This window comes from Panthera pardus, unplaced genomic scaffold (assembly GCF_024362965.1).
Source record: "Panthera pardus isolate Hobbes unplaced genomic scaffold, ASM2436296v1 HiC_scaffold_21, whole genome shotgun sequence".
Classification (NCBI taxonomy): domain Eukaryota; kingdom Metazoa; phylum Chordata; class Mammalia; order Carnivora; family Felidae; genus Panthera; species Panthera pardus.
In genome coordinates, this window is record NW_026526777.1 from 2,006,715 (window position 1) to 2,018,322 (window position 11,608).

At 59.8% G+C, this 11,608-nt stretch overlaps 2 protein-coding genes across 6 annotated transcripts; one reads left to right on the forward strand and one right to left on the reverse strand.

The window, feature by feature from the left end:
* Positions 1-14: 14 nt before the first annotated feature.
* On the forward strand, positions 15-6,568 carry TMEM79 (transmembrane protein 79). Of its 4 annotated transcripts, XM_019431558.2 has the most exons (5): positions 1,173-1,305; positions 2,099-2,901; positions 3,101-3,314; positions 4,185-4,309; positions 5,603-5,717. In XM_019431558.2, the coding sequence occupies exons 2-4, from the start codon at positions 2,142-2,144 to the stop codon at positions 4,282-4,284; spliced, it is 1,074 nt and encodes a 357-aa protein (XP_019287103.1). In that variant the 5' UTR covers positions 1,173-1,305; positions 2,099-2,141; the 3' UTR covers positions 4,285-4,309; positions 5,603-5,717. The 4 variants fall into 4 exon arrangements, with proteins under 4 accessions (XP_019287100.1, XP_019287103.1, XP_019287099.1 ...); XM_019431555.2 differs by lacking the exons at positions 1,173-1,305; positions 4,185-4,309 and adding an exon at positions 15-213 and having other exon boundaries at positions 5,603-6,568; XM_019431554.2 differs by lacking the exon at positions 4,185-4,309 and having other exon boundaries at positions 5,603-6,568.
* A 250-nt stretch (positions 6,569-6,818) lies between these two features.
* GLMP (glycosylated lysosomal membrane protein) lies at positions 6,819-9,668 on the reverse strand. 2 transcript variants are annotated; one of them, XM_019431552.2, is made up of 6 exons: positions 9,502-9,667; positions 8,830-9,087; positions 8,437-8,634; positions 8,103-8,321; positions 7,439-7,692; positions 6,819-7,314 (listed from the first exon to the last, which is right to left on the reverse strand). In XM_019431552.2, exons 1-6 carry the CDS (start codon positions 9,619-9,621, stop codon positions 7,149-7,151), a joined length of 1,215 nt encoding a protein of 404 aa, XP_019287097.1. In that variant the 5' UTR covers positions 9,622-9,667; the 3' UTR covers positions 6,819-7,148. The 2 variants fall into 2 exon arrangements, with proteins under 2 accessions (XP_019287097.1, XP_019287098.1); XM_019431553.2 differs by lacking the exon at positions 7,439-7,692 and having other exon boundaries at positions 9,502-9,668.
* Between the last annotated feature and the right edge of the window lie 1,940 nt (positions 9,669-11,608).

Sequence of the window (11,608 nt, forward strand, 5' to 3'; positions counted from 1 at the left end):
GGCCTCTCCAAGTCCTTGCGAAAAACTTTATTGACAAACCTGCCAGAGAACGGACAGTGGACCCGGCGAGGGGCTGGGGCTCAACTAAGGGTCGCGGCGGATGGGCCCACGGCCAGGAGCGAGACTTTGTTTTGTGCTGCGGTGGCCATTTGGTCCGCTCTGCCGACCCTACACCTGTCCCCCCGTTTGAGTCGCGTCTCTCTCAGGTTGCAGGTGATCCAGTTCTCCCTTTCCCCCGTTGCTTAAAAGAACAAACGAAAGTGTATGTGAGAGTTTCCCGGGGAGAGGAGGACCGTAAGAGTGAGGCCCCTCCAAGACGTGACCCTCGTGCAGGCGCCTCGCCCTCAGCTCCCCTACCCCACAGCCTTCCACTTGCTGTCTCTCAGCAGCCCAGCAAACATTTGTTGAACGCCTGCTGTCTTCCAGCCTTGGGTTCTGGAGACACGGGCGAAGAGCGATCCAGACCCTGTCCCGCCCTCACAAAGCTCAAGTGACTTCGGGGTGAGGTCCCACAGGGATGAGCAGCCCCTCTCTCAGGTTTCTGCCTTGGAACGATTACCTTGGATTCCTATTGCTTTCTTGGCATTGAACCTAGGCTAAAAAAGCAAGGTATCTTGGGAAGTCTGGGGAAGTTGTGATAGGAACATAAATTCCCTTCCACCTCGGTGCTCCTGGTTCCAGCCACCAACCTTTCTTCTGTTCCTGAACCAGCCTAAGTGGGTCTTTTACTTGCTCTGGAGCCCTCCTCATTTCCTGTCAGGTCTCAGCTCAAATGTTGTCTTGGCAAAGAGGTTTTCTCTACTCAAACTGTCCTATTGATTAGGCTCTTTATTATCTGTTACCGCAATAGAACAGGCTACTCGAGGGCAGGGACCTTGCCTGCACTCTCCTCTCCTATGTCTGTGCCTAGAATAGTGCCTAGCCAATAACAGGTGCTCACCAAATACTGCACAAGTACGTGTAGAAGTTCCACCTTTTCTACCTACTCCGAGCACCCTTTGATGTGCCCTCTGCTTTCCTGAGCTTCAAGCTCCTACACATCCCATCTGCCTAGAGCACACACTTACCCTTGTGCCCAGCTGCACCCCCACTTTCGGAAAGGGTGACGTCCTCCAATGCTTTTTCTGTCGGCAGATTCAGCAGGGCAGGGCCTGCCCCTTTAATCTGGGCCCCACCTGCTCTGGTCAGACAGGTTTGGAGACACAGGTAAAGGGAGAGAGACTGAGAGGGATACTTGCAGAGCCAGCAGGGAGCTGGGCAGCTCCTTCCCAAACGTTGGGGACCCTCCGCCTCTGCAGATGGAAAGTAAGAGGGTGTCGTGGGTTCACACGGCAAGGGGTAGAAGGCCCTTGAGGAGGTGGAGGGAGGGGACTCTGCCCCATCCAGAAGCAGTGAGATGGGGGAAACGGAGAAAAACAGGAGGGGAGGCATGGGGAACGGCCATAATTAGACCCAGAAGCCAGAATGGACAGCCCCAGGCCCTCTGCAGAGGGAGGACGGAGGGCACGGACTAGCGAAGAGCATGGAAACCACCCAGGTACCCACACTGTGGACGAAAGAACAGGGCGCACTGCCGTTGCGGGCTCCTCGGGACAGATTTATTAGCAAATCACTGGTATCGGTTTCCGGGAGAGTTTCAAACAAGGATCTACAAGAAGGGGAGGTTTGAGGGTAAAGGCGCAGCCTCTGGCCACAAGAGGCCCCTAGTGGGAAGGGAGCTCCAGGCAAAGTTCTGGACACCCCACCTTCCTCTGGTTTCTGCACTAGGGTGGGCGTGACCCCGGGGGTTTCGGAGGGGGCTGGTAGAAGGCACGGGCGGGAGCCGGCTGAGGCCACAACTGCCAACGCCTGTGCCCCCTGACTCACCCTCTCCTGCTGGATGGCGTCTGACGTCGAAAGGGTGTCTCCATTTCAGCCGCTCCCTTCCCTCCCACCTCCTTCTGTTTCAACACCTTCCTCGGTACCGTGTTCTTCCTAAGGCCCCGGAAGGGGCTAAAGCCCGTGAGACCAGCTGCCCCAGAGAGTTCCAAGTCTATCCCCCTGGCCCAAGGGCCAGAAGCCAGGAACTTTTGACAGAGCTTTCTTCTGCTCCCTCTAGGGTGATAGGACCTCATGGTACACCCCAGAACTGAGGCCCCAGGATGACAGAACCCGAGACCCTGGCCCTGCTGGAAGTGAAGGGGTCTGAGGCCCCGGAGAAGAGCCCGCCCCAGGCCTTGGTCCCCAATGGCCGGCAGCCGGAAGGGGAAGGTGGGGCTGAGTCCTGTGGAGCCGAGTCCTCCAGGGCGGGGTCTTCTGCTGGGTCTCCCACCGCCGAAGAGGGGACTGAGGATGCTCTCGACAGCACGGTAAGCGAAGCTGCCACCCTGCCCTGGGGGACTGGCCCTCAGCCCAGTGCCCCGTTCCCAGACCCCCCCGGATGGCGGGACATCGAGCCCGAGCCCCTCCGCTCAGAGCCACCCACCAAGCTAGAGGAGTTGTCCGAAGATGATGCCAACCTGCTGCCCGAGAAGGCGGCCCGGGCCTTTGTGCCCATCGACCTGCAGTGCATCGAGCGGCGGCCCCAGGAGGACCTGGTTGTGCGCTGCGAGGCGGGTGAGGGCGAGCGCCACCGGACCCGCCCGCCTGCCCGGGCCACCCAGCCCGAGCCCCCCGAGCGCAAGTGGGCCGAGGCCGTGGTGAGGCCGCCAGGCCGCTCCTGTGGGGCCTGCGGGGGCTGCGGGGGCCGGGACGGGGTGCGGGCCGTGGCCTCGGTGGGAGCCGCCCTCGTTCTCTTCCCTTGCCTGCTGTACGGGGCCTACGCCTTCCTGCCCTTCGACGCCCCGCGGCTGCCCACCATGAGCTCCCGCCTCATCTACACGCTGCGCTGCGGGGTCTTTGCCACCTTCCCCATCGTACTGGGTGAGCCGGGCAGGGGAGAAGGGAGCGGGGCCGGGGGCGGAGTTCCCCTTCCCTGGGCCTCCCCCGCGCCGCCCGGTGTGCCCAGCCGGTGTGCCCAGCCGGTGCCGGGGTGGGAGCCCCACCGCGAACCCTCCCCCGCCTCCCGTGGCCGCTGGGCGCTGACCCCCTGTGCGCCCTTCCCCCCTCCCCCCTGCCCCAGGGCTCCTGGTGTACGGGCTCAGCCTCTTGTGCTTCTCGGCGCTGCGGCCCTTTGGGGAGCCGCGGCGGGAGGTGGAGATCCACCGGCGCTATGTGGCCCAGTCGGTCCAGCTCTTCATCCTGTACTTTTTCAACCTGGCCGTGCTCGCCACCTACCTGCCCCAAGAGACCCTCAAGCTGCTCCCTCTGCTCACTGGCCTCTTTGCCGTCTCCCGGTGAGTGGGGTTGCGGGTGGGGCCCGGGAGAGATGATGGTGCTGGAGGGGCCCAGGCGTCTGGCCTGGGGAGATGGGGGCAGGGAGCCTTCTGGACTGCATTAGCCCACACGTGCGTCCTGCATCGGTGCCTCCACTGTCCCCCTTGCACCTTGCCTCACCTGGTAGCAGGTGTGTCTTCCCAAAGGAAGTTGAGTGCAGAGACCCAGGTACCAGCCTAACACTGGAAGGGCTTTCCGGTGTCATCTCGATCAACCTCCTGCTCGTTGCTGGGAGCGCTCTTCCGTGACCCTCTGGTCAGCTGGCCACTGGCCTCTAGCTGAACACTCCCTGTGACCAAGTGTCCAGTTCTTTGTAAGAGTGTCTGTTTCATTTTTCAAGTCCCATCACTAGAAAGTTTTTATTTATATTGTGCTAAAAAGTGCGCCCCTGACTTTGACTCTGGAGTTGCCTAAGACCATTCAGACACTTGACCACAGCTCCCAGTCCCCCCACTGCAACACCCTGCTCCCCCAGGGTCCCTCGGGCTCCTGTGACCTTCCCTCTGGCCAGGGGGGTCTCCTGCTTGTCCGTTGTCACAGGCATTGGCCTCCTGTTCCTACAGACGAGAGGCCACAGTGGCTCTCACGGCAGCCCCGCTCCTCTGCTCTCATTTGGAAGTCACCTGAACCCTTGGGGCTGCTTTCACGTGAACTGCTGCTGACCCAGAAAGTACTTCTGAATTTCTGGAGGCACACGGAGATCTTCCCATTTTTTCCCCTAACGTATTTCCTGTTGTTAACTTTTGATACGGGATTCCCAGTCACTTTAGCTGCTAGAACATTCTTTCTCTTGAGCTGGAATCTGTCTCCTCTGCCGCTTCTGATTGTAGTGTAGTGGTTGTCTGTCCCACCGGCCTCCTGACCAGCGTGCAGCCTGGTTTCTCCTCCCCGTGTGACTCACCCTCCCGTGTGCGTCTTGGGGAGTGCTGATCTCAGACAGAAGTCGGCTTGAGCAGTAAGAATCGTCAGGGGGCTAAAGAGCACCCCCGGGGCTGTCCAGCCTGCCTCACCCACTTCACCGTGGGGAAGGCACAGCAGACCAGGGGAGAGGAGCTGCTCAGGCCGCTCAGCAGTGGTGGGGCCTGGAATACAGGCCCCTCCGTCTGTCACCAGGGCCCTTTCTTCCCTACCACGGGGCAAGTTACTCACACGCTCGGGCCTCCACTTCTCCATCTGTGAAATGGAGCTGTGGGGATTAGCGAGTTAATTCACGTAGCCTGCTTGCCAGAGTCGGCCTGATAAGGGCTCACCAGGGGAACCTTTCCTTCATTCTGCCTTGCTGCCCCCCAGGGCAGTACAGAAGCAGCAGGTACTTTCCCCTGCTCCGGGAAAAGAGCGAGGCACGTCACTTCTGTAGTAAGGGGTCCTTCCCGTATTGAGAGGAAGCTGAGGGGTGTGGATTTGGAGTACATCTTCCGAGAGGGGAAGGTCCCATGCCTCTGGGCTTCAGGCCCTCTCAAAGCTGGCTTCCTTACCCTCTTTTCCCCCCGCCCCTCTAAAATGGCAGGAGAGAGGGCGATGAACGGGCTTGGGTTCAAATGACGGTTCTACTATTTCCCTGATGTGTGACGTTGGGCCAGTTTTACTCAACCCCTTTGGAATCTGGGTTTCTTCTTCAAAAGGAGAGATAAATACAGTGGAGCATACTACAGCCGTAAAAGAATGAGGAGGCTGTTTCTGTACCGATGGAGCTGCACTCAAGACACGGTCAATGGGGAAAAGCGTGCAGAGCAGTCTACACGGCATGCTACCAAACTTGAGAAAAGGAAAACATAAATCTTTTGCTCACTCATCTACACGTACAACAGCCCTTGATGTGCCAGCCACCGTGACACTGGACGTCCGAGGAGGGGGTGGAGTGGAGGTGGAGAGAACAGGGTGGCTGCGAGTCAGGACAGGAAGACATTTTACCGCGCTCACCGCAGCCTTGGCGTTTCCAACCATGTGGCTGTATGGTGCCCACGCCAAAGTTTTACACTTAAGTTTAAAAAGGAGACAGAGGGAGGGGAATGACGCCTCGGCCTCTCAGACACGTGGGGAAGTCTAAATAGGCCCCTGGAGGAATCAGTGCGGCGCCTAGTACATAGTAAGCACGCATCCGCCAGGGGTTGAGAAGTGTCAGTTGTAGGCACCGACCCGCGTGGGCCCCCCTGCCTGTGCTCCCCTCCCCCAGCCTGTACGCCAGCTAGCCCGTGCACTCCTCTCCGGGGGCCTGACTTCCTCTTGCCCCCCCCACCCCGCCCCCCAGGCTGATATACTGGCTGACCTTCGCCGTGGGCCGCTCCTTCCGAGGCTTCGGCTACGGCCTCACGTTCCTGCCCCTGCTGTCCATGCTGGTGTGGAACCTGTACTACATGTTCGTGGTGGAGCCCGAGCGCATGCTCACCGCGGCCGAGAGCCGCCTCGACTACCCCGACCACGCCCGCTCGGCCTCGGACCACAGGCCCCGGCCCTGGGGCTGAGTGCCCGCCCTCTCACCGCCCCCACCCCAGGCCGAGCCCCACTACTGCCCTGACTGTCCTCTGCCCTCCGTCGGTATTGCCCTCCACCTTGGGGGCCTGGGGCAATCGTGAGGGAGGGACTTTGGTTTCTGGCAGGGAACGAAGTGGACAGCTACGCCCCTTACGGAAGCTGAGGGCCCAGGGCCAGGAGCAGCCCCCAGCACTGCCACTAGCCCACGTGCCCACAGTGGCCACCCCCCCTCCCCGCCCCGGCCTCCAGCCTCCAGCCTCCCATGAGGCACCAAGTGGGCAGAGCCACAGCCAAACTGACCGTTTCTGTGCCACTGTCCAAGCAGAGGGCCTCGGGGAGACTGGAAGTGTTGCCCGTGCCCAAGATAAAGGCCGGGCATCCCACCAAACTGGACTTCCACGTTTGGTGAAAACCTTCCTGGGGCCCTGGGGCCCTGGGCTCCACGATTGGCCTTTGTAGGATCTTTAGCCTCCGTCGAGATGATCAAAACTGCCCCCGCCGGAGCTGCGGCCTCCGGTCTTCCAACCTACTTAGGCCCCTCGAACCTCCGGCCTCCAAACTGCCCAGAAGCCGCCACGCCCCTCCATGGGAAGAGGTGCGGAGGGGGAGGCCTGCCTCCCCAGAGGGCAGGGGTATGTGTGTGCCAGCACCCACGTGTGTGCTGGCTGGGGAGCAGCTGCAAGACACAGTGGCCGACGTCGACGCCGTCTGACCATGTGTCTGACAATAAACGGCCGCCACAGCTTCCCCGGCTCTTCTTTGTGGTTGCCCCCCGCTCTCGAGCGTCCCTTCCTCGTCAGACCCAAGCTGCGTCAGACTCTCCCCACATGACGGAGTGAGGCTGGAGGCAGCCTGGTCCCATGCGGGGAGGGAAGCTACGTCTGGTGAGAAGGGGCCGCACTGGAGCAGTGCCTCCCACGCCCCTCCCACCGCCCCCCGTTCCCAGGACCGGCCGCACAGCAGCCCGCGACACCCACACACCGAGAGAGGAGCCCAGGGCAGAAAATGAGTCTATTTCGTGCCCTCCAGGGCAGCCAGTCAGTCAGAAGGCCTCTCGTTTAGGCCTGTGAGTCCCATTTAAGGGAAATGGGGCAAGAGGGGCAGTAAGGCATCGCCAAGGGACCCTCCCTCCAGCCATCGCCCTGCCCCTGGCCCTCCCCAGAGTATGAGGGCAGCCCCATCCGGGGGTTCTCCGGAAAGGTGGAGGTGTCCCTGATGTTCTGCAGAAAAGCCAGGTGGGAGAAGGGAGCAGCCGACCCCCCGTCTGGCAGACCAGCAGGGCAAGTCCGGGGATCAACGTCCAGCCCTCCAGAGAGCGGGCCTCAGTTTATGCGCTGGTATTCTGAGCACTGCCTGTGGCCCAGCAGCAGAAACACGCCTCCAGCCAGCAGCATGAGCCCCGGGGCACCCAGGGCCACCGCCATGATGCCTAGGACTAGCGGGGACAAGGTGTCCAATGGAGGGGTGCCCACACCCAGGAGCGTCGACCTGAGGCGAGCACAAGTGAGAAACAGAGGTGAGCACATTAGACGAATACGCTGGGAGGCCAGGCTCCCCCACGTCCCCTCCCAAAGCCCCGGCTCAGCACCCCCACCCTGCCCCAGGCCCTCACCAACTGAGGTAGTGTGCGTCCCAGTAGCCAGGGCCTGTGGAAGCCCCAAATGTCAAATTGAAGGCACAGAAGTTATTGTGGGACTCAAAGAAGGCTCTGACTATGGGTGACTGGGGGAGGTATGCCAAAGAGGGGTGAAGAGGGGAAGCTTGGCAGGGCAGGGCTGATTCCCGGCCCCTCTGCCTCTGGGAGAAAGCCACTGGTCGCCACTGCACGAAGCCGGATGGGAGGGAGCCCCACAGCAGCTGGTTCACCTGGGGAGAAAGACAAGCCACAGGCTGAGGAGGACCAGCCTGTGCCCAACCCTTCTGTTCCCCCACCCTTCCCGGCCTCCACCTGTCACTAGGTGTCCTGAGTCCTGGGTCTGCTTCAAGGACTCACAGGCTGTCGGCACAGAGCCTTCATCTCTCCTCTGTCGGAAGGGGAGTTGGGCCACGGGCACTGGGTCCTTTTCCAGCCCCAACCCTCTGCAAACCTGCACTCAGCTCCTGCCCCCAGACCCCCAGGCCCCCAGGGCCGCCTTCCGTCTTCTCCACTGAAGGCAGAGATTTGTCAGCACAGTGACCGTCACTTAAAGGAGCTGAACTATGTCGCTAAAAGATAAACGGTTCCATGATTCTCTCCGCATCCCCCCACCCACCCGCCTCTCTGCTGAAGGCCTGACCTGGAAGACAGCAGGTGCATATTCATCGTCGATGGAATGTTGCTCCTGCATCAAGGGGCAGTCGGGGCCCTGGCCCAGGGTGGCTACCTCCAGCCCAAACAGGGAGCGGTTTCCCCGGGGAGAGGCCCCGACCAGGGCCACCTCTAGCTGGCAGGTGTCGGCCGAATGCAGGAGGCGCGGGGGCTGGTCTGGTCTGCCGGATCCAGAGAAGGCCTGCACCTGGGATGGGGGAGGTGGGGGAGGACGGGAAGCAGGGGGGCAGGCCTGGCTTTGAAGGGCACCCCCACCCTCATAAACCAGCCTTCTGAGTTCCTCTGCTTCCCCACACCCTTACCCTGAAGGCGAGGCTGCCATTGGCAAAAGCCCCGGTGGGGTCGTCAGTGGGGCGGCCTCGAAACGTGGCGCTCAGGGTGGCAGGCTCCAATGAGTCCGTGATATTGTTCCAGGAGAACTTGGCCAGGGAATACGGGGGATACGGTTCTCCCGGAGGCTTGGCCCCCTCGGATGTGTTGGCGCCATCAAATTCAAAGAGCTGGCGGGTGGGGTGAGGTGGGGCAGGGCTTGCCTGAGTCCAGCTGTCCCCGGAACCACCGCCACCCACGGGCCCCCACCCGCAGGCTCCCGTACCTGACTGCTTCCCGTACCCCGTCTTCAGTCCCTCCCTCGAATCCGGATGAACCCTCTGCTCCGCACACGCTCCCCCTTGGTTCTCCCCCAACCTCCTCACCCTGGTAAAGACAAGGGCAGAAGAGAACTGGATGCTGTCCTTGGGGAGCACCACCAGGCCCCCGTCAGGCTCAGGGGACAGCAGGAGGCTCCAGTTGACACTCAGGGTGCTGTGGGGGGTGTCGGTGGCCACGAGCAGCACTGCCGGAGGCCCCACGCTGCTCCACACGTAGTGCAGCGTGGAGTTGGTTCCCACCGCCCGGATGTGCAGGAGGTTCTGGGGGGCGTCCAGCCCGGGAGGGATGACCTCCAGAGACACCTAGAACACGGAGCAGTGGAGGGTCCAGGGAACAGGGTCGGGGGAGAGACACAGGGCAAAGCAGCTTGGACGTGATGGGGAGAGGCAGGAGGCGTGTTGAGGGCTGGGGGAGAGGAGGGCAGAGCCACAACTGCCCGCCCCCAGCGGACGGATGAGGGCGCAGGGCAGGGGCAGGGGGAGAAGCGGCCCAACGCCCGCCTGGACCTGGGTCGCTCAGGGCTGAGTCAGGGCCCAGCTTCCACTGGAAGACAGGGAACCCTCACGCCCGCCCTCCTCCACAGTCCTGTCCCAGGAGCCCTGGCTGAAGAACTCGTCTCCAAGCAGCCACCCCACCCCTGCGCCTCGGGTGCCCCGGATTCCAAGCTCCCTCCCAGGGCTGCGTTTCCCGAAACATCTACTGCTCTAGCCCCTCACCTGGCGGGTCTCCTCCCCCAGCAGGCCAAGCGGGGCTGCAGACGCAAGCAAACTCAGGAGGAGCATGGGGCTGGGGGCACAGCGCCCCCAGCCCCGGCGGGGCCCCTCAGAGCCGCACATGCGGCCCCAGCCTCCGAGGGCGGAAGACACACCGCAGTCATGTGACTCTCAGATGCAGCTGATCTCTCTGCAGGGCGGGGCCAAGCCAGCAGCTCTTAAAGAGACCGCCTCCTTCCACCCAGATTCCGGCTTGAGCAACTCGTCCCCTGGGGCTGCGAGGCGTCCCGGCCTGCACAGGTGCACAGCCACACTCGCGGCCTCTCCTACCCGACTGGCCCCGCTCTTGCCTACAAGTGGCCAGGGTGTCTGCATCCAAGATCCGAATGGATCCCAATAAACTGGGTCCAGTGAGGAAGGCAGAGGGATTTGAAGGACTTCCGGGGCGAAGACGGCAGACCCCAGATAGTTCTTTTTGTCAATTATTAATATTTATGGAGCCCCCGGGTACGCCGGTTCCTGTCCTAGAAGAGCTTACGGTTTTATTGTGGAGAAGAGAGACGTCAGTAAATAGGATGCGAGAACAGCACGTAGTATTTGCAAAGGAGCTCCTGTCTGGCTGAACAAACCCGCTTTTTGTTGTTCTTTGGTGTTTCTGCTTAAAATTATTTTGGCTAATTATTTTGGCTAATAATAAATGCATAGGACACAAAATTCATAAAGTACCAAAAGGTATCATCTTTATTCCCCAGTGACTTGGGTCTTTCCCTCAAACAACCACTATTACTTTTGAGTCCTTCCGAAGACATTCTATGCAGGGATGCCAGGACTCTTGATCTCGGGGTTGTGAGTTCAAGCGCCAGGCTGGGCCTAGAGCTTACTTGCCACGTATATACACATCTTGCATGTATATACATACAGGCGATACCACACATTGGCATCCAGACACCGCTCTGCAGCTTGCTTTTTCATTTTCACTTGCACATGGAGGACTGTTCTGTATCGATGCACCTGGCACTGCCTTTGTCCACTGGTCTTTCAGTGACACTGCAGGGGGACGTCCCGTGGATATGTTTGACCAGAACCTCGCGTTTCCAACATTTGGCTACGGCGAACATTGAAATGAATGTCCCTGTATGTACTGCATTTCATATATATTTGAACCCGAATCTGTAAGATCAAGTCAGGGTTCGAGGTGCCAGGTGGAACTGACCTCTGCCTGAGACCAGAGGGCCTGTTTTCCCCCACCCTCGCTGAGTCTTTACCAGGCTTCTTGGCATTTCCCGCTGAATTAGGTGGAACACCTCCTGTTCTACAGTCACTCTGGAGCTGTTGTTTGCCTATTTTTCTGTAGTCCCAATCGTCTTGACTGCCACATTCTGAAAATTCTGTAAAGAAATTCACCTTTGTATTGGTACAAATATCACACCCCCCCCACACTTTGTTCTCAGCACGTCAATTTTTTTGCCCTTATTTTTCCCCACTGTGATAAATACGTTTAAAAATCTCCTGTTTTCTTCTAGTTTCACTTGCTTGTATTTAAATCTTTCAGCTGCCTCGAATTAATTTTGCAAACAATGAAGTAGGAATCCAATTTCATTTTCCCCCAAAATGGCTACTCTAGGATGAACTCAAGTTTTCTCAAAAAACTCATTTTTGAGACAAGTAACTTGTGTCTTCTGAGTATCAACTCCGGGACCTGACAAGGGCGAGCGAAAACAAGAGTGCTGGCTGAGTACGGAGGGCCGGAGTAGTCTGGAATCCAAGCCTCCCCACCACCCAAAGAAATGTTGCTTTATGGGAGAACGGGATTTGGTGGAGTCTAGGAGTCTGACAGTAGGAAGGACCATGCGCAAAGTCAAGGAGGCGGCAAAGCTGTGTTCGCGGAACAGTTTAGTGATGGAGACTCACGCCAGGCAATACAGAACACGGTGTGGGCAGCCCGCAATCCCAATGTTCAGTTTCGGCCCGGGCAGCACTAAGGGCCTTTGAAAGGCAGAGGGGAGAACCGACTTGCCAGATCGAACTTGCCAGAAGGGATTTCCACGGGCCCAGGACGCACAGCTGCTCCCAGAGGAGAGGCCCCGACAGCAGCCAGAAAGCCCCCGTT